General features: G+C 31.6%; 2 protein-coding genes and 1 long non-coding RNA gene across 3 annotated transcripts in view; 1 reads left to right on the top strand and 2 right to left on the bottom strand.

Moving 5' to 3' along the window:
* LOC135849512 (G-protein coupled receptor dmsr-1-like) overlaps positions 1–22,006 on the top strand; it is a 387,918-nt gene that overhangs the window by 262,479 nt on the left and 103,433 nt on the right. The window lies entirely within an intron of this gene.
* Positions 14,403–17,086, bottom strand: LOC135848943 (uncharacterized). The gene is made up of 3 exons (XR_010559464.1): positions 16,759–17,086; positions 15,552–15,996; positions 14,403–14,786 (listed from the first exon to the last, which is right to left on the bottom strand). It is a non-coding gene; the product is annotated as an uncharacterized LOC135848943 (long non-coding RNA).
* LOC135849498 (alpha-tocopherol transfer protein-like) lies at positions 17,401–21,994 on the bottom strand. Its single transcript, XM_065369968.1, has 6 exons — positions 21,119–21,994; positions 19,194–19,353; positions 18,854–19,100; positions 18,410–18,520; positions 17,870–17,978; positions 17,401–17,626 (listed from the first exon to the last, which is right to left on the bottom strand). Exons 1-6 carry the CDS (start codon positions 21,264–21,266, stop codon positions 17,469–17,471), a joined length of 933 nt encoding a protein of 310 aa, XP_065226040.1. The 5' UTR covers positions 21,267–21,994; the 3' UTR covers positions 17,401–17,468.

The raw sequence follows: 22,006 nt of genomic DNA, 5'->3' as shown, positions 1-22,006 counted from the left end.
ATGATTTTTGGAATTTTTGAAAAAAGAGTCACGAAATCTATCAAAATGGGTTGAAATTTTAGCAGAAAATCAAAAATTTCTATTTTGGGATTTTTTAAAGCGATCTCGAAGAATTTTCAGCTCAATATTTGGTCACGATTTTTGGGATTTTTGAAGAAGTGTCACGTGACATAGCAAAAAATTGGATCGAAATGTCGCGAGAAATTATAATATTATTCCGAAGAACCTGCTTTTTGACCATTTTTAAAGAATTTTAAGCACTAAATTCCACGTTATGGTTTTCAAAATTTTTGAAAAAAAATATTTATGTATGAGACTTTTTTGAGCAATCATAATTCGGGTCGAAATTTTTCGAGAATTTCAAACATTTCGATGGCAATTTTTTTTGAACATTTTTGTAAAAATCTTAGCCCAACATTGACGAGTCATGATTTTTGGGAATTTTCTGAAAATGTGTCACGTGACTTTTCAATATTTTTATTGGTTGAAATTTCGGCAGAAAATTCAAAAATCTGTTAGAACTTTTTTTGAGCAATTTTTTAAGCATTTTGAGCGCCATATTTTGGACACAATTTTGGAGATTTTCGAAAAAGTGCCATGTGACCTATCAAAATTGATTGAAATTTTGCAAGAAAATCAAATACTTATTCCAATAAAAATGTTTTTGAGCAGTTTTTTAGAATTATTTTTATTCCTGAATTATTTCATGATTTTGGGATAACCAATCATTGAGAAAGGTTAAAATTTTGGAAAAAAAAAATTTATTGAAGACCCTTTTTTTTAGCAGTTCTTGAGGTTCTTGAGGCCAAAATTGGACACGACTTTCGATATTTTTTGAAAAAGGTGTCAAAGATGTCATGGGACCTATCGTGAGCTAAAATTTCGACAGAAAATCAAGAATTTCTATTAATTTTTTTTTAGTACATATTTCAAATAATTTTGAGCTTAAAATTGAGACAATTTGCCGGAGTGACCTTATAGGGAACTCAATCAATGAAAAGAAGTCATATTTATATATTAAGCACATCCAAAATGTTAATAAAAATGCGAGGGTTCGAAAAATTCCAATTTTTAGATCGTTACCTACATTTTAAGAAAATGTTTGGGCTTTGTTCATGTTTTCTCTTTTTTCATCACCAATTCTCGACTCGAATTAAATCTCAGCCAAGTGAATTATTAAATCAATAACGAGCTCTCATACTCGAGTATACCCTCCAAACACTCGAATAGACGACTTATTCGAGATCATACCTCTGAAAACACTCGTACAGGCTACTAATTTGGTAAAACGTGTCCTAATAACAGCGAACACAACACAGAATAGGTGCTTGTTTAACTGTGGAAACATCATCGTCATAATAATTGTGTTTTCCTCGTGTAGGGTGATTTGCGTCGAGATAGGTAGCGAGTTTGTACTTCTTTCTACCGAGCCTTGAGCTATTCATCAAATTTACACGACGATGGTGAATTTGACGATCTCATTAGAGCAATTGAGTATGTTTTTGTAGGTCTAACATATTTGTGAAAAATTGAAAAAAAAAGTACCTGTACAATGTTCAATATTGTGCATATCAATAGTAATCGTGTGTGAATGACCATCAAGTAATGAGGTACTTCTTTCCAAGAGGGAAAAATTACAGAATGTATTTAAAAAAGGAGGATACTCATGTGGTACCTAATTCTAGTCCAAAGACGAAATTTCAAAAGAACCATTCGAGAAACCTCCGAGGGTGGTAATTTTTTTTATCCTCGTAAATGAACTTTCGTCTCGATAATAATAAACGTTCTTTGTACTTGCGTACTGTTCGAGAGTTTATAATAATGCACAAAGCCAAATACCGAAGATCGTATTGTCTCCATTATTGCATAACTTTTGTCAGAGTTTTGTAGAAAACGAGCAGTCGTCTGGAACTCGAAAGCTTATACTTAGATAGGATGGGCAGGGCAAATTCAACTGTTCCAAGTTGTGTACAATTGCTGCGGATAAAAGTCTTATAATCTCGCCTTCGTCTTGGTTTGGTTGTCTTTTTAGTATACAATGCAATTTGCTCTAAAAGAGATATCTACTCGTATAGAATTGCGGTGCCTGTGCAATCGATACCGATGGCCAAGTGTACATTACAGGGTGAGAAATTAAGTTCGCTCGATTTCCTTCTATAGCATATTTTCATTTTTGCAACGACTTTGGTTGCTGAGAACTGCATTGTGTGTGGTGTTTTCAGAGTGGAAGTGGGTTGATGAGTATTGAGTAGGTTAGGTATCATTTGTCGAAGTGTTTGGAATCGAATGAGTGGGATTTTAGTTTTATTGTTGTGAAACCAAAGTACTTACACACGAATCGTGTCAGTAATTCTTATGTGTAGTTGGTGTTTCATATTAAGAAATTTTGTGTTTGATGAGTTGAAGTTGATAGGATGGGAGGGGGGGAGTTTCCTCACAATCAATGATCAGTGCAAATCAGGGGTCAATTTATGGGGCAGAATGTCCAAAAATCCAATTTTTATGGAAAACCAAACTGATGCAAAATTCTCTCTCGAAAATTACAATGAAAAGTTTTCAAATGTTTAAGACCCCCCCCCCCCAACAACCTGTCGAGTGATGATTTAACAACGTTTAGGCTTTTTTATGCTATTTTGAACAATTTTGATGATTGTTTATCTGGTTGATTTTTTTATCATTTTGTAGCATTTTTTGCTTTTTGCATTTTTCCCCCTCAAGAGCTGGAATTAGGTGTCGATTCATGCGGAAGAACGTCAAATACTCCAAATTTATTGAAAATCAAAATGATAGTAAAATCTTATTCCAAAAATTGTGATAAAAAATTTTTAATTTTCAAATGCTTTTTCAAAAAAAAAAAAATCAACTTGTCAAATGATGTTTCAGCTATGACAATGCTTTTCTCATAATTTCTGTAATTTTTCCTCAGTTTTATTTTTTCTAATTCATTTGCTATTCTTCTTTCGAATTGGATTTTTCAAAAAATTTTCCAGGTTGAGTGAAATTTAAAAATTTGATCAAAGCACTTCTTCTGTATTTTTTAAATCTCGCGTCTCTTTTTATCGCAGTTTGTATCACATAGATTTGGAATTTTTGGCTCAATTTTGGTGAAAATTTCACCGTTCATTTTTTGTGAATTTTTTCAAATTTTACGTGCTTAACTGCCTAATTTTTTTGAAAGAAATTTTTCAAATTTTTTCGATTTTACTTAATGTAATTTTTTTCTGAATTTTTGGAAGAAATCAAATGTTTTTGAGAGTTCTTCTTTTCAATATAATTTAATTTTTGTTTTTTTGGTGTATGATTTTTGGTTCATTTTAATGCAAAATTTTTTTAAATTGATGTGTAATCTAAATTTTTCTTGGAAAGTTCAATCTCTTACACACACATTTTGTAAAATTCACACGAATGCAATTTTTTTCCAATTTTAATTCCATTTTGCCTAAAAAATTTTAAATTTGAATTTTTCATAAAAAATACGATCTCATAAATTTTTTAAAATGCACTTCGATGCAATTTTTAAAAAATTTGATTTAGAAATTCAATTTTTTGGAAGTTCATTTCAACAAAAATTTAATTTTAAAGTTTATTCTCGTCTCCAATTTAGACTGGTGCAGGATTCGAGGAATCTTCAGAATTCCCCCCTTTCCCTCCGATATTCTTTGATTCTCGATATAGGTAGGAATAGGTACCTACTTATTTTTAAACTTGTTTTGGTTCTTCTCATGAGCTTCCTCTCTCCCTGTCCACGACTTGGAGTGATCCCGGTTCAAGTGGGAAGAGACATGGAGAGAAGAGTATGACAGAAATCGTATTTTTTTTTTCGAAATGAAGTTAGGTAGTTTTAAAACCCTCAACTTTATTTTGCTTAAAAGAAGAGAGCATAGATTCATATTTTTCATCATTTGTTATGATTTTATTGTGTTATTGGTCAGATTTATTTCAATTTTAGATAATTTTACAGCATTTTTGGCAGCTTTTGTCAAATTTTTGAGTTTTATAAACAATTTTTTCTACAAAATATTTTGCTAGTTTTGTAATGGTTTGGAAATTTTGGATAATTTTTAGTTAATTTTTCAAAATTTCAATAACATTTCACCGTATTTTCGTTTTTTTATTTCATGAACTTTTAACAAATTTTCTTCAATTTTTACGATATTTTTGACTTTTTTTAGCAATTTTTGCTGAATGCAATAAAATTTTAAGTGTTCAAGTGAATTATTTATGTTTGGGAATTTTCGAAAAAAATGTATTATTTTAGCTAATTTTTGTCAACTTCAGAACAGTTTTCCAATATTTTGAGTAATTTTTAGATTTTTTCATCAAGTTATACATAGAATTCTCTAATTTTAATTTTTTTTGTTTTCTGGATTATTTTACTGATTTAATCAATTTATCACAAAATTATCATAATTTTCTTCAGATTTTATCGAATTTTTAAATGTTTTATATCAATTCTTTCATCATTTCAATGCTTTTTTTGTCTTTTTAACTCACTTTTTGTCGATTTTCAGGCTTTTTTTCGATTTTTAATGTGATTTTTTGCGTAGATTTTTGGTGGATTTTTGAAAAGGTTCTCACAAAGTGTTTTGTGGGAGGAGGGGGAGGTAGGAACGAGGTGGATTTCGAGTTTTATTTTCGCATCATTTCTCGAATTGTTCGTTGTTCTTTTTGTACAGTTGGATGGATTATTGTTTTCAAACGTATACTTCTTCTAATACAGTACTTAGCCCAAAATCGATCCTATACCATTCATTATTATTCGAAGGCTTTCAAAAAAAAAAAGCTCAATCTCGAAGGTGGAATCATTAATATGTATTTTATTAGCATAATGAGATACTTGGAGGGAAGAAAATTTAAATTAATGAAGCGGGCTAAGCCGTATTTGCAAAATGTTTTTATTTTCTTCGGCAACTTTATTTTTTATTATTTTTATTGTTATCTCGCTACATCTGCAGCATCGCGTTAGAAGAAGAAGAAAAAAGATTAAGAAATACTAGACTGTAATGGAAAATAAGCGTCGTCTTTAAAAATAAAATTATTCGAATAAGTAATGTAGGTAGGTAAATAGAACAATCTCACACCGCTGATCTATCCTGTCTGCAGTTTATTATACGGAATATTTTACTAAATTGAAACTGATGGTATATTTTTTTTTCTTTCAAACTTTTTTCGATGAGCCATCGTCGTCGTCGTCGTCGTCGTCGTCATCATCATCGTCATCGTATTAAAAGAATACCGAGAGATTGGCGTAGATTAAATATAAATTCGAAATTAATTCAAATAATCCGTTTATTTATTCGGTTATTGGCGAAGTACTTTTACGTTAGTGGAGCTTTTGCACCGCCTATGTTTTTAATTAATGAGTAAATATTCTTGGTATCAAAAATACGAGTTGTAGATGATACAGAAACGAGACCCTACAGAAAAAAGGGAGTGATAGGGTAAGGGGAAAAGGACGAAGGACGATTTCATTAAAGAAATTCGTTTAATGAACCATAAAAGCGAGCATTAGGAAATCATACCTATACTCGTGTATGTTTTCGATTTTTGCTGCAGTCTTCGTCGTCGTGGGTATAAATTGGCTTCGTATGTTTCTCCATCACGTGGTTGGGGAGGAGGAGAGGAGGAGAGTTCCCTTATAAGAAAAAGAGAAACGATTACTGGAAGGGTGAATCCATCCAGGGCCATTTACCAGCCGACGAAGTACGATGAGTAACGCATAAAATGTTGAGAATTGTTTAATCATAGACACAGATCTGTTTTCCTGGAAGAAAACTTCTTTTATTTTTATTTTTCGAGTTTATTATTCGGAGCGAAACGAGCTTAGGACCGATTTGGATACCGGTCTGGAGCAATTTCTGGCTGAAAGTTTGGCTTCTGGTGGAAGGAACAGCATCGTTTAGAATGGTGTAAAAATAGGAGTACTACGGTATATATAAAAGTGTGCTGTTTTTTTTTGGGGGTGACTTTTTCGAATATGGCCCGTGACGAGGATAAAACGAGCACTTTGTGAATAAACTCTTATCTGCTTGTTTTGTTATTTTCCTTCCTGAAATTGGGCAGAAATGACAAAAAAATCATACAAAAATTGTTGCAAAAGAAGGAAAAAATGGTCAAAAAAATGCAAAATTCCTACAAGAAGTTTGCAAACTTTGTTAAACAGCTCAAAAGTAGTTGAGAAATTTTCTATTCATGGTACATTGTGTGAAATCATGAGAGAAGTTGAACGTGTAGGTAGAAACACCCAATTACCCAATATTTTCTCAAGTGAGAATATGTAGTTATCTGCTGAAAAGGGCACCAACAGTCATGTTAAAAACCTTGAAAAAGTTCCTACGCATGAAAGTGAATGAATAAAAAAGCAAGGCTGCAGACTACTTCACACTGGAGCACTGCCTCATCATGTTCGAAACGACGAGTGAATTATAAGACTGCGTTGTATAAGAAAAATTAATAAAAGTTAATTTAATAGTGAGCTATAACGGCGAAGTTCTCGTCACGTAGGACGCGTATATTAGAAATAAATTGAAGGCAAAAAGAAAAAAAAAAAAGAAAGAAAAGAAAAAACTGAAAATAGAATTTTATTAAAATACTTACATCAATGAACGTACCCTATTAAGCTCAAAGCTAGACACCCATCGTGATAATAATATTCATCTTTCTCGATGTCGAGACAGATGGATGGTGTTGTAATTAGTAATGGTACAAATGTTAATAACGGGTAAGATGTGATGAAGATGAACTCGCCTTTAATTAAAATTTGCTCAATTATTATTTTAAAATGCTATGTTATACCTATGTATGTGTATATTGAAGATATGAACAAAACTGTATTCCTGTTCTGATTTCTTTTTCCTTTTTAGGCAAGGTTTTTCTTTTCTGTATTGCCCATTTTTTGTCTCGTGTCTTGCCTTGTTTTACTTATTTCTCAAAGTGTTGTTTTCTGTTAAATGTAACTTACCTACTTATGTGTTGTATTTTTGTGTATAATTATTAAGTATACTTAATAACGTACCTATAATTTTTTATACATGTTGCCATATAAATATATTTTTGTTTGATACGTGTTTACTGACTTGTGTAATAACTGTGTATTCAACTGGGGATTTATAGGATACCTATTTCATAAGTTCTTAATGATTTATTTCTGGCTAACCATGAAGGTAGTTGGGGGGAGGGAATGGAAGAGAAACCTTGCAAGTGAAAAAAGGTGCTGAAAATTCATTTCAGGTAAATTGAATGTGAAGAATCTAAAGATTTTAATAAAAGAAATTGAAATTGTCTCTAAGATTGAGATTGGTGTCACGTATGAACACAAAATTAGAATCAAGAAAGCGAGTATCATCTAATACAGTCGAATTGTGATAACTCAAACTCTGATAACTTGAAAACTACAGTAACTAGAGGAAAAGTCTGTTTCCCTTTGAATCCCCATAAGACTCGATGTAAAATTCACTTGTTGATGATACTGAATAAGTATCACAATAATTGAATTGATTGATTAAATAAATGAGCTATCACAATTATTGTGATATCACAATAGTAACAACTTGCAATTTTTACCGCAAGAATCAGTAAAGTGAATGTAAAAAATCAAACACTGCCCATGTCAAAACTGTGAGTAGAGCTTACTTCCAAAACACAACAACCCCCCTCCTGATTTTAGCATGAATTACCTGTTGCACAATAGTGATCCTTGTGGAAAAGATTGCAAGTTGTTGGTATTGAGATAACTTGAGAATTGCGATAATTCAAAAAAATGAATCCGTTAACAATCGATAATGTCAGTGGCATCCCTACCATCACAACAATTGTCGACATTGACATTTACATCGACTACGTTTTTTTCCAACATAATGATGAAAAAGTGATCAATTAATTATTTAGTAGGAATCTTCTGTCTGTACAAAAGCCAGGTAGATGAAAATTTTCAAAATTTTCTCATTATTTCTGATACCTTGACATGCCATCTCAACATGTAGATGTAAAGTTTGATGCTTGAAATTTACATCTATAACTATGTCGACCAATTTTTCAGAATTAAAATTTCTGTTTCAGTGCTTAAAAGTTTAGTAAACATTAAAAAATATGATCTTGTTCAATGAGAAAAATAAATTTTTTAGGGCATTGATGAAATTATTCACTTTTCCACCGTTTGGAGTTGTAGATGATGTGATGTTGATATTGTGGATGTATTTGTTGATGTCGAATTTCACATCAACATTAATAGCAACATGTCAACATGAAAATGGATTAGTTTAGTACTCTTAGATGAAGTATTGCACCATCTTTGATATAAGGAATTTCTGTTCAACTCTTTGATTATCGTTACCTTAATGCCAAATCCGAGTATGTCCATACAAAAAAAGGACGATTTTACGCATCACTGATAAGGCTCGGATATGCTCGGAAGGGTTCGTTGAGTTCTGATTGAACATCGGTCAGCTTCGTGCATCTTCGGTGGTGCATTTTAACTGTACTCCGATGCAAATTTTTCAATTCAGGGCTTCCCAGAGCCTTATCAGTGACGCAAAACGACGATGTTTTTTTGGATGGACGTACTCGGATTTGGCATTAAGGTAACGTTATACAGACTTTTTGTCTGTACTTCTTTGGAAGTGGACTTTGCATTGATGCTGTTTTCAGCACAAGCAATAGTCGCATCAGAGGAAATCATTTTTGAAAAAAATTTAATTTTCAAACTCAAATTTTATAACTTTACAAAGCAGGAGGTCGACATAAATTTCGATGTGAATGTCGATCCATCCACATACATCACTTTTGGATGTCCCATGTCAATGTGAATTTCAACCCTGAGTTGAGCCAATTGTTGACGCGAATGCAGATCAACATCAGTTGACAATTACATCGACAATTAACTTGACACAGGGTCAAAATTCACATCGACAGGTGGCATCCAAAAGTGACAGATGTGGATGGGTCAACATTCACATCAAAATTAGCATGGTCATTGTTGTACAGGTAGGGGAGCGGTCTACTACAGTAAAAGCTCTTGGTTATAATGCAAATTTCTTTTAAATTCTGATTTCCTCTGGTCCCTAGACAACCCCATTTAAACCAATGTAAAATTAATCACAATATAACACTCATGAGCAATTATAAATTGCGTTTGAACACTCCAAAATTGAGGAAAAATCTCATTTCATTCATAATTTTGACAACAAAAAACCAATCTTTGCGACAAAAAGCAAGACTTTTGGCAGATTTTGGCTGCAACAACAGGATTTTTTGTAATTTTTGCAGTTTTGATTTTTAAAAAAGTAGAACAATAACTTTTTGGCAATATTTAGCCAAAAAATCTGTTTTTCAACTTTCAACAGTTCAGTTCATATAAACGAGTAAAATTATTTTCAATTTTGGCCGATATCAAACTTTAATAGAAGCTTGATTACAATTGAATCAGTCATTTCGAAAACCCCATAAATCACCATTTAAGGGGTTTTTATGTTTTTCACTGATTCTGATGGTGCTTTGCGAGCTCTATCGGATAAAGTTGGAAGGTAGCTCAAAAGTGCATATTTCAGCGTTTGTCATTTCGAAAACCCCATAACTCCTGCATTTACAGGGTTTTTGAAATCATTTTTTTTATAAGACAAACAAAGAACATTAATTTCATGAACATCAACGTAATTCAATTTTTTAATTTATGCCATGAAATGGATAACATTTTTGTTGCTTCTTTATTACATTAAATTAATTGAATTGTAGATTGCAGGTATAACTTCAATAAATGAATGAAAATCCATTCTCAATCATTTTGGGTATTGTAGTTACTGGATTTTCTAGGATTACGTGTCACTTTTCAGGTTTTAAAAGAAAGTCATTTCGAAAACCCCATAACTCCACATATTTCACAATGGAATTGCTCACAGCCTACAAAACTTCAAGTTCTGGTAAAGGTACAGAAATATTTGTAATCATAAGACCTATCGATTACTGCACAAGTTTACTGTTATACCATGAAAATAAAGCGCAGAAACAGTTTTTTTCATTTCCTGAAAAATTTAAAAAAGTGCAGAATGGGGTTTTCGAAATGACTGATTCAATTGCAATTCTTACAAAAAAAGTCAGATATCTACAGTGTTTACAAAAGCGTAGAGTTCTAGATTTTTCACCATAATCTTGAGAAGAAAACTATAAAGTAAAATTTTTCATAATTTTGGTAAGCAACCAATCACTTTTTGGAAAATTTGGAACAAAAAAGCAAGGCTTTCTGAAAATTTTGACCAAAGAGAACAGTTTTGTAGAACCCGGCATATTTATATTATTATAGCAGACCTCAAAAAATTCCAAATTTTTCATTTCCAACTGAAACAGTTGTTCAAATTTAAAATAAAAGTTCACGTTTCCATTTCTATTATTACACTGTTTTTGCTTTAAAACAAGAATTCACAGTATTACACTCATCCGTGTTAAAACAAGACTTTTGCTTATAATGTGTTTCGGCTTATAACGCTCTTTTTTTTGGTCCCTTGAAAAGTATTATAACAAGCTTTCACTGTTGTTAGGTACTATTAGTATTTCATGGAGGCTTTAAAAATAGTTTTGGAACATTTCGAGTACCTATTTTACCAACAATTGTTGGTGATTATGAAAGTGATGTTTATACTTATGGTGCAGATTCCTGAGGTGAGTTCATTCAGTATACATATTTAAATGTTATATTTTTATTTTTACCAACTGCTGTGAAAGCCTCTTAAGGTTAATGTTATCAATCACTTAATGTTATTAAAATCATTCAGTACCAGTCTATTAGAAATAAAAATTCCACCAGTTACCTATCATGATCAGAGTATCGTGTAATGTTATCATTTTAAACTGATTTTAATGAGTTTTTTCAAACTTATATTTAAATTTAAAATGTTTCTAATACTTTTTCACCCCATTTTTGCCTAGTTTTTCTAAAATTGCAGAAGTTTTTTTTGATTGACATCATTTTTAATAACTACTTTTTTGAAAGTATTTTTTGAAGTTTTAACCTATTTTCAACACTTTTCTGGAAATCAAAATTTAACACACATTTTATGAGGTAGAATGTGTTGGTGAATGTCTAAATAAACACTGTAATAATTTTTGTAAAAAAATAACTTTTTTTCAATTGGTTTGTGTTATTATCAGTAGCTTAATGTTATATTGTTATATAATCAGGCTGCGACAAATGTGATGAGATAACATTAAGCAGCTTTCTCTGTATGTAGTAAGGCTGCAGTGAAGAGTGAAGACAGGGACCCCTGGAAGTTACCTGGAAGAAAATGACATTCAAAATCCAAAGAAGGTAGTATATTGATTATGGGTTATTAAATTCATTTGGATATGTATGTTTATGAATGTATTGATGAATAATTTTTAAAATACTTACATAGGAAATCACCTACCCTTTCACATTTAATAATTTGTATGTACATTAGGTACTTTGAATGAAAGCTTAGTTTTTGCATTTTAAAAAGCTGCGTTTTAATTTGAGTTGGATTATGTATAGTAATACCTTGAGCACAGTATTGTAAATCTGATTCAGATTTAAACACATTTAAATTGTGTTTTAATAGTTTTATTTTACACACCTACTCTTCACTTTTTGTAAATTAATAGATTGCTGCCATGCCTACTTTTCATTGTAGTCTCATTCCCATTGGTTTATTTTCAAATTTTTCATAGCTTACCTACTAACATTTCCGCTATGAAATTTCAAAGTACATAATGCATAAGTAGACCTAATAGCGCTTTCTAGTGGCAAAATTTGTGAACCTTTCAATGGAAACAACTATAAGCAGAAGTAGTGGCTGAAATGCCAGAGAATGTTTCCCTTGCAAGCTTGTTTTATGAAAAATGTATGTGTATACTTTGAGAGAGCTACAGTACCTATGTGGTTTGTATGCAGTGGAGGTTTATAATATTAAGGTACTTTTTTTTAAATAAAATGTATCAACTGTTCATTTCTCTGAAGAGTTTTCATGTTGTATTATTTTGTAAATAGTATGTTTGTGAAATGTAAATTGATAAGATGTTATTTCATTTCATTTTATTTTTCTGGAAAGTTATAGAGCAAGCAAAATAAATGTACTTAATTGATTTGAAATATTTTAAGGAAATCATTTTATTTACATACTAATTATTATTGTGTTTAATTAATAATCAGTACATAATATTTTTTTTGTATCAATTTTTCCTTGCTCAAATTTTCAATACTTATTTTACATTTATAGCTGATTTTTAATTTATTAATAAGGTATAGTCATAGAATTAAGTAATATGTTCTTTAAATCATAAATACTTTTGTTTGTGGATAGAAAATTTTGAAGAATCAAAACAATTGTTTATTATTATTAGAAAAAAATTGTTTTACTATTTTTTCCTACTCTCTTCCATTCAGTTTTGGTTACCTATTGTGAATAAAATGAATTTTTCCCCCGTTTTAATTCTCTCTAATTATGATTTTTCATCATCCCCCCTCTACTGGCTTCAAGTTATGTATTGTATTACATGGTCAGCGTTAGAAGAAAAAGGACCTCTACAATGAAGATGTCATCTGTATTTATAGGTACCCATCTGCTTGAAAGTGATGGGTTAAAAGTAGTGCTCAGTTCGGAGATGAAACATAAGGATTACAGCAATCAGGTAAGTCTAGTACCTCCTAATTTCTATCAATGGTCCCTGAGTGGGAGCGGACAACGGCACTGCCTGAGTGGTGTTTTAATGCTAGGCTCTGAGGATGTCGGCCTCCATACCTGCCTCAGGGTTGGTGTTACAGAGTAAAATGCTATCAGGCATCTTCTTCCAAAAGGCTGATCTTGTTCATTTACATATACACTGGCTATTGAGGATTGTTGGTCCCCTCGCCTGCTTCAGGGTCAAAGTTTTGCATTTGGACTGCGAGCATTAGAAAACACCTCTGCTCAAAAGGCTGCTCTTGTTCATTCTTATCTGGCTCTGAGGATTTCGGTCTCCTTACCTGCCCCAGGGTTCAGTGTTTGGGACTCTTGAGAATAACAAGCACCTACGCCGAGAAGTCTGTTCTTATTCATTCGTACCACTCTCTCTCAAGCCCCCCCCCCACTCTGATTGGAAAATAAACATCAAAATTGAAATCTACGACATCGAAAACCTAATAATCGATATATCGTATGCCTGTATTTATGCCAAATTTCGCATTATCCCTTTCCCCAGGCCCCACCCTCAACTCATATCGAAAAATGGATATCAAAATTGAAATCTACGACATCAAAAACCTGATAATCGATATATCGTACACCTAAATATGTCAAATTTTAAATTATCCCCTCCCTCAGCCTCACGGCACACTTTTACTGAAAAATGAATGTCAAAATCGAAATCTACGGCATCGAAAACCTACATAATGACATATCGTGCTCGTGTAAATATCAAATTTCAAATTTTCCCCTCCACAAGCCCCCCTCACACACACACATTCGATAATCTTTCAAAAAAGTCGAAAAAATGCCTTCAAAGGTACTGAATATGCAACTTAAAATACACCAGGCACATGTAGTTCATCCTGGAGGTCTCAATCAGCTGATTAGTATAGGTATCTTGGAAGCCTCGATCAGCTGTTTAACATAGGTATCATGGAGGCCGCGATCAGCTGTTTAGTGTAGGTACCTACCCAGGCAGACTTCTTCATCTGGGAGGCCGTTAGCGCGCGATTAGCGAGCTCGATCAGCTGATTTCGGATTTATCACGGTCCTATAGCTAACTCTGGGCAAAAATTTTCATTTTGAAGGCCATTAGCGCGCTATTAGCGAGCTAGATCAGCTGATTTCGCGAATTAGCTTGGCTTTAGCGGACTTTAGCGCAAAATAATTCTCGTGGCCTCCGGGAGCGATACGGACCATGCGGGCTGAATGCGGACAGTCCGGGCAACGATCCGGGCGATCCGGGATTGATGCGGACCATCCGGGATCGCTGCGGACTCCTTTTCATCGATTCGATTATCGATCTTGACCTTTAGAATTTCAATTATCGATTTATTTAATTCAATTATCGATTAATTTAATTCGATTATCGATTTCACCATTTTGATAGACGATTTTATCGATTCGATTATCGATTTTTCAATTTGTCGATTCGGTTATCGATTTTATCGATTTTGATTACAACTTTGAATAAATTTTCTGCCTGCAAAAGTACCAGTATGCAACTCATTTAACATTCTATTTGGACGATTCTGATTGGCTATTAAACAGCCAATCCCATGGCTTTATTTGCCCAAAAAATGCGCCAATTTTGTTCTCTGCCTAAGCAATTTGTCGTTTTGTTGAATTAAATTTTCACAGATGGCGCTAGTATTTGCAATTCATTCTATTTGAATGCATAATAATTGATTCAATTAGCTTTTATTGTTATTGAAGCCAAATGAAACGAAAAAAGGTCAAAATGTTCTTTTTTTACACGGGTGAGTAAGTACACTATAATTATAAACAAAGAAGTGTAAAAAAAATAATAAAAAATTATTAAGAAACATTGTTGTTGATCCAAAAAATAAATAAAATAACATCGAATGCGTATCTAAATGACAAAGGTGTAGTGGGGTAATTCCAAAATCGCGATATTGCTGCCACAAGAGAGGATTTTTTGTCAAATAGGTACAAGAATCTCCACTTGATAGCTTGACCAAAAATTCACTATGGTGGCAGCAATATCGCGATTTTGCAACTACCCCACAACACCTTACGAAAAAAATCACTTCAAAAGAGCTGCTTAAGCTGCAAAACTGCCAAGAAAATCTTTTTTCAAGTTGCCGGATCAGTCTGAAACAAAAACAACACGAATTTAAAAACACCAATAATTCAAACAAAAAAATTAAAATAAAAAACGTGATGTTCGTAAACGAATCAAAATTCAAGTCAGTGTAATGCCTAACTAAACAGAACTCGGAGAATTCAAATCAGATTAGGTAACAAAGCACGAAGGGGGGGAGGGAGAGAATAAAATGTAAAATTACTCTTGAACAAAAATATAAGTAAAGTGGAAAATAATTTGTGAATCATAGGTAAACATAAAAAAGAAGAGAAAAAAAATCAAGCTAAAAGCTCTGAAAATTCATCATAAAAAGTAATGCAGAATAAATATTTTTTTTAAGAAAAAGAAAAATTGAAGTAAAAACCCTTGAAGTTACTAAAAAGCAATTGTGATTTTCACATTGAAAAAAAAAAATCGACTGCAAAACTCTGGAAATTCAAAGTAGGCTATAAAGTATCTATAAGTAATTGAATAAAAGTAATGTGATTTTGAAAAAGGAGAAAAATGAAAACAAAATTTTAAACCTCTATTTTGAATCAAACTTGATAAATGAATAAAAACAAAACAAGAATATAAAAAATCAAACTAAAAAATGTGAAAAATTAAAAACAAAAAGAAAAACAAAGATGAATTCAACACAAAAATCTAAAAATTCAAAGTAGAAATCAACGGAATTTTATTAAAAAGCATGAAAAATAAAAAAATAAAACAGAAAAACACAATTAAACTTTAAAAAACACATTTTAAATAAAAATAAACTCACAGGTACATACCTGGTCATGTTTCACCACACAGATGATATGCACATTGCACACGGAAAGGTCATCTGTACAAATATTCCGCAGGTGCTTCCAAGTTCCAGCGAAATCATCAGAAAACACCTGGAAAAGGTTCCGCATACCACAGGAGTCCAATAAGTTCAACCTCGAGAAAGAATCCGCCAGCAAATGCTTAAAAAAGAAGTAGGTAAGTATTAGTACCTACATTATTTAAAGGAATTTTATAAATAAAATCAAACTACTCCTGCAAGCAGAAAACAAATTATAGAAAAGAGAAGTTCACATATCTGCGGTTTTTGAAAATGGAGTAAATGAAACGCCACCTTCCACAGCTTGTATTAACTTGCATGTCTTGAAAATGTCCTTGATCCATCACAAAATCTTTCAAAAAATGTCTACTTCTTGAGTATCTCCGCCATAATAATCAAACTGGAATTACCTGTACAAACAAAGGAAATTATAATTAAAACACAAAAAACAGTGGGTATGCTTTTAAACCTTATTGGAGAACAATACATATATCTAAACATTAGAAAAGCAAACCATGAATGAAGCTGAGAAAATATACACTTTATTATACATTTGTCTTGATAGAAATTGAGAAAATAATTGATTATTGAATTGACAGAATATAAAGATAGTTGAAATTCTAAATGAATGATGAAACAATTGGCAGAATACATTTTTTTTAAAAGTGACATGAATTTGATCACTGAATCATCAAAAATCGATTATCAAAATCGACACAATCATTTATCAAAATTCGAAATCGGAATCGATTATCAAAATCGACATCACTTATCGAAATCGGAATCGATTATCAAAATTGAAATCGACCTATTCAATCAATTTAATTTGTTTGGTTCAGTTTTCGAAATCGATTATCGAAATCGATAAGCAAATATCGATTATCAAAATCGAAAATCGATAATCGAAATCAACAATCGATTATCAAAAATCAATTATCAAAATCGATTATCAAAATTGTCGAAATCAACAATCGATTATCGAAAACCAATTATCGAAATCGATTATCAAAAATTGATTATCAAAATCGAAAATCGATAATCGAAATCGACAATATCGATAATCGAATTGGGAGAGGTCGATAATCAGATCGACAAAATCATAAATTGAAGCAATGAATAATTATCTGACAGTAATTAAAATTTAGTTAAGAAAAAAACACTAGTAAACTTACCATTTGACTGTAGAAGAAAACAATACCCGAACCAATATCACAATCACACCACATAAAAATTAAAGTCTGAATTTGAGGCGAAATTCATCCGCACTGCACCATCGCTAGGTCACAACTGAGCCTCCTAAAAACAAAATTTGCACTCCAATGTCAACCCACATGAATTTTACTATTTTCACACAAACACTCGGATTACATGCAGTTCATGGGGCACTCTCAGTCAAAATATTTTGTGAACTAAATGACTATTTCAACTCTTCTTCCATTTTTTTTTAAAATTTAAAATTCTTCAATTTTGTCTTTTTTTGCGATTTTTTGTACTTTGTAAAGGTTACCATTTTTTGAGTACTTCTCACGAAAAACCTATTTTTTATCACATTTTCATCACTTAACAAGTAATACCTATCAAATTCGAATAAATTTTAATTTCAAACCGGATCACTAGGTAGGTAGGTACCTATTGCCATTAAAATTTTCATCTTCAAAGAAAATTTGTAGAATTTTTTTTCAATGCTTGATCAAGTAGTGATACCTTGGCGTTCCATATAAACCATTTCTTGACGATTTAATAATCATTTTTTATTTTCAGAAAAAAAAAAATAATATCTTACTAAAAATACATAATAAACATACATACACAACTCGATTTGAAGAAAATATTTATTTACAGAAGCATTATACTTATGCCTAATTTAATCACTGATCATCAATCAATCCAAACATATTTTACGAAATGACCCTTCCGCTCCATAATTGCTGGAATCATCTACAAATGGATGGTCAGCAGGTCTTTTACTTATATCAGTTTTATTTTTTTCATCAGAAATGAACCAGTCTTGTTTCGATGCTATATCTTCGAAAAAAAGATCTGAAACAAGTTGACAAAAAAAGTTGGCTGCTTCAAAAAACGAAGTTGATCATAATAATACCTACATTATTCAAGTACTCATTTTTTTCACTTTTTGAACTCAAAATTTCATAAATTAGAAATGTAACTATACGTAATTTGAAAAATAGAGAGAAAAATATGCTAAATGATTTTTTAAAAAAAAGGATTTGAAAATAGGAGAAAAAAATAATAATGTAATATAGGTAGGTACTGGTAGGTTACCTCTTAACTCTTCGAATGTTTTTTCATACGTTCCTCCATATTGTTCCGGCAACAATTCTTTTGGTAGGACTGTACACAATTTTTCAGACCCCTCTTTCCACATTGTAATCTGAAATTATGAAACGAAAATCATTAATTAAACTTCGAAACTGATGTCTTAAAAATAATCACTTCAATATTGTAAACCAATCAAAAAACCATCTAAAAATCAATTTCAAATACTTGAGTGAATTTGGGAAAAATTATAAAAAAATTGATCAAAATCAAGAAAAATTACGTCAAAGTTGCAAGAGAATGTTATTCAAATTAAACAACGTTTTTTGAAAACAAAACAAATCTCCGAAAATCAAATTGAAAATAATCTTGTTTCGAAACACCTAACAGAAAATTCAAATTGTTCTAAAAATTACCGCAAGCATGAAACGATTCGATTTAAATAACAATTTTCTCAAAACTTTCAATTATGTATCTAACTAGGTATAGGTACTCGAATTTCAACAAATTACCAACGTAATACCTCGATTCGTCTTTTCAACTTACCCTCTCAACTAATTTTGATTTCACCAATTTCATGAAAATTGTGAGTAACGGTCCCAGCGCTGGTATGTGATTAACAAGATATATTTGATGATAACGATAAGGAGTAGCTTTCTGTAAAATAAAAATACAAAATTGAAATTGAAAAAAGGCATTTGTAGGTGGTTACATTTTTTTTTGGCTCTTTATAATATCAAAATTACACTCAGCGATAAAAGGTGAAGGGGGGAGGGACTTCTCGAGGCTCAGTTCATTTTTTAAAAATTCAAATTTACGTAAAAACAATCTAAATTATGTTCAGATAAAAACTATTTTTTTTTTTTTTTTTTTTTTTAATAGTTACTTCAAGAATAATTCTATTAGTAGTTATAAATTAAGTACCTACTTTAAGAGCGAATAAATTACAACGATTGATGTACCTACGTCACCGCGCAGCTATCAACTTACTGTTATTATAGTGATAAATTGTTTCACCGTCGATAAAAACACCGTAACGTAATTCATGTTGATATTTTCGTAATCCATTATTAGAATCAGGCCTCGATTTTTATCAACTTTCATTAGGTAATCGGATGCTATTTGAGTACCTTTCATGATCAGATCTCCGTTCGGTGCGCTGTTTCCTTTTTCGAAAATTTTGAAAATCACGATTCGGTGTCCTTCCGGGGTCAATTTTGGAATTGGAATAAAACAGCTGTGAAAAAAAAACAATCAATTTTAGGTAGGTACCAGGGTACCTATTACCCATCACATGATGTTCCCAAACTGTAATCATGTATGTAGTTACCATCGTTGGGAAAGCTCCTCTATTTCTTTGCTGCATGGATCACGATCTTGAAAAACTTTGGGCATTGTGACTCTCGTCGTGTAGTACGTTTCTAGCGATTTTTTGGTCCTTTCTAGGCTGTTTTTACACCTTAATAGGAAATTAGTCAGCCATTCCTCGTCTGTAAGAAAAAGAAATGAAAAATGAAAATAGGATATGTATTTTGAAATTTCATTCGCAGTCATTTTTATCAATTTATCTACATACTTTCGGCGTAGAGGATGCGAATGAAGCGAGGATGAGGAAGGGGGATTTCGAAAATTTGAACTTTGAAGCTCCTCAGTTTTTAAATACCTACCTACATAGTTGCTTCATTAAAAGTTTTGTTTTTCTCTACTAAAAAGTTTGAAAAAAAAACACTCCAAAAATTTCCATTTCTGCATTCTAAATAATCCCATTTTCAAAGTAAAGTCTGGCGAATTTTTAGCCCAAAACTGGTTCATGGTTTTCAGTATTTTTAAAAGAAGTGTCTTGGGATCTATTCACAAGTTTGCGAAAAATTCGAAATTTTTAATAAAAATGGTTTTGAGTATTTTCAAAAATTTTTAGTTCAAAATTTGGACATGATTTCAGCTTATCAGAAACGTTGAAATATGGACAAAAAAATCAATAATTTTTGTCAATATTGTTCAGAGCACTTCTGAAGATTTTTCAGCTCAAAATATTGCACTCGTAATAATGTATATAATGATTTTCGGTAGGTATTTTTGAAAAAATTATCATGCTACCTATCAAAATAAGTTAATGTTTTTACCGAAAATCAACTATTTCAATCAAAACTTTTTTGAGTATTTTTAACGAATTTTAGGGCCCAAACTTCGGTCATTATTTTCGATATTTTGATATGGTTTCGAGCATTTTTGAAGAACAATTTCAGATTAAAATTTGGCCCTGATTTCGACTTATAAAATTCAAATTTATTTAAAAATATCAAACAAATATCAGAAAAAAATCATAAATGTCACTCAAAAATTTTTTGAGGCAAATTTTTGAAAATTGTTAAGCTCAAATTTTGTCGTGATTTGCGATATTTTTGAAAAAAGTCTCATGCGACCTTTAAACAAGTATGAAAACTTCGACAAAACACGAACATTGCCATCAAATACATAAGTACATACCTAATTATAAGGCATAGACTTCCATTTCTGATTTTTTTTTCATTTTGCGGTGTTTAATACAAGAGGGCCAATGTTCCATTGGAGAGGGCGGGGGGGAGTGGCAATGGAGTCATGGACCCTAAAATTGTAAAAATATCACAAAAATGCATAATTGAACCCTGTAAACATTTTTTTTTTAATTTCGAAGAATTTTACAGAATTAGGTAAATCTATTTCACGAGTTTTTCCAACTTTGAGGGAAGGAAGCCTCTACATGAGGAGGCCAAGGGAGGCTTGAAAAAATGATTTACTTCTATTTTGAGTAATAATATTGTTTGGGAGACTGAGGGCGTTTTTTTTTTTTTTTTTTTTTTTTTTTTTAGAAAAATGGGGATTACTTATTCCAGAGAATTTTGACATAGAAATAGCATGAAGTTTTTTTTTAAATTTGAAAGCTCCAAGCTCTCTTTTTCTGAATCTATGAATCTCCGATTTATCCTGACTAGATACTTCAATTCTCGTTAACTCAATACTTACCTACTTATCTCAAAAAAATTTCCTACTAGCAGGTAAAAAAGCAGGAGTTTCAAAATGTTCAGGCTCCAGTTCTATTTCCTTGGGCCCTGATTCTTTTTAAAAAACCAAAATTTGATCATATTTTCAAGTCACTAAATTTACTTTTACCTTCGAAAACAAAAAAATTACCAAAAAACACCTCGCTTTCCTTCCATCCACCGATAACTTTTTCATCCGGCATAAATTTAATTTGATTTCTCGTATTTTTCTTACCTTCTATATTTGGCAAATGAGGTTGTTGCCTCATCCATTCTTTCAAATATTTCACATCATTTTGAACCGACTCTTCTGTAGCGCCAAATTCAGCGAAAAAATCATCGAGTTGGCTTTTCGTACACAATTCCAAATACATCGACGACATGATACTTGATTATTTCCGAAGTAACGACTCAATTCCAGCGAATTTTTTTTTTAAAAATAATTATTGAAAAGAAACTAAACAACTTTGCTACGGACGAAAGGAACTGAATGAAATTATCGACCAGACACTCAATACTAAACGAACACAATTTACTAAATTCGGTCTTCCTGCAATTTGGGCGACCTCGTCCAAAGAATAAATTTACGTAATCTACATATTAAAGTCATTATAATGAAAAATTATACTCATTTTTTAAATCAAGAAAACGCTTAAACCAGTTCAACAGTTTTACTCAGTTGCCATTTGTTTTCAAGCATAGGTTAATTTAAAAATAATGAAAACTCAACACACACCAATTTCAACAGTTCCCTCGAACCAAATAAGTATCTTGGAAAAATTGTGCAATAGTTGCTTAACAATGACCAGTAACTTTTCGTAAAATAATTTTGAATTTTTGTGCTGAATGGACAAAGTGTCTTGAAATTATGTCTGTGTACATTCAGTGCTCGCAGAGAAATTAGCTCTTTATTAATTTGAGCAAATTAGAAAAACTCATGGCCAATTTCAGCGCACTCCCTTCTCTATCCCTTTTTCTTTCCAATGCAATTCAGTAAAGACACACTCGATTATCAAAATTGAAATTGATTATCGAAATAGATTATCAAAATCGCAATCGATTATCAAAATTGAAATCGATTATAAAAATTGAAATCGATCATCAAAATTGTAATCAATTATAA

This window comes from Planococcus citri, chromosome 5 (genome assembly GCF_950023065.1).
Source record: "Planococcus citri chromosome 5, ihPlaCitr1.1, whole genome shotgun sequence".
Taxonomy (NCBI): domain Eukaryota; kingdom Metazoa; phylum Arthropoda; class Insecta; order Hemiptera; family Pseudococcidae; genus Planococcus; species Planococcus citri.
This window is presented reverse-complemented; position numbering and strand designations above follow the sequence as displayed.

Bases quoted from the DNA above. Each gene is read 5' to 3' on its own strand.
- LOC135849498 (XM_065369968.1), bottom strand. From the start codon at position 21,266: ATGTCGTCGATGTATTTGGAATTGTGTACGAAAAGCCAACTCGATGAT. The intron at 19,354-21,118 runs GTAAGAAAAATA...TTTTTCTTACAG, and splicing joins TCATTTGCCAAATATAGAAG to ACGAGGAATGGCTGACTAAT. The intron at 19,101-19,193 runs GTAACTACATAC...TTTTTTTCACAG, and splicing joins GAGGAGCTTTCCCAACGATG to CTGTTTTATTCCAATTCCAA.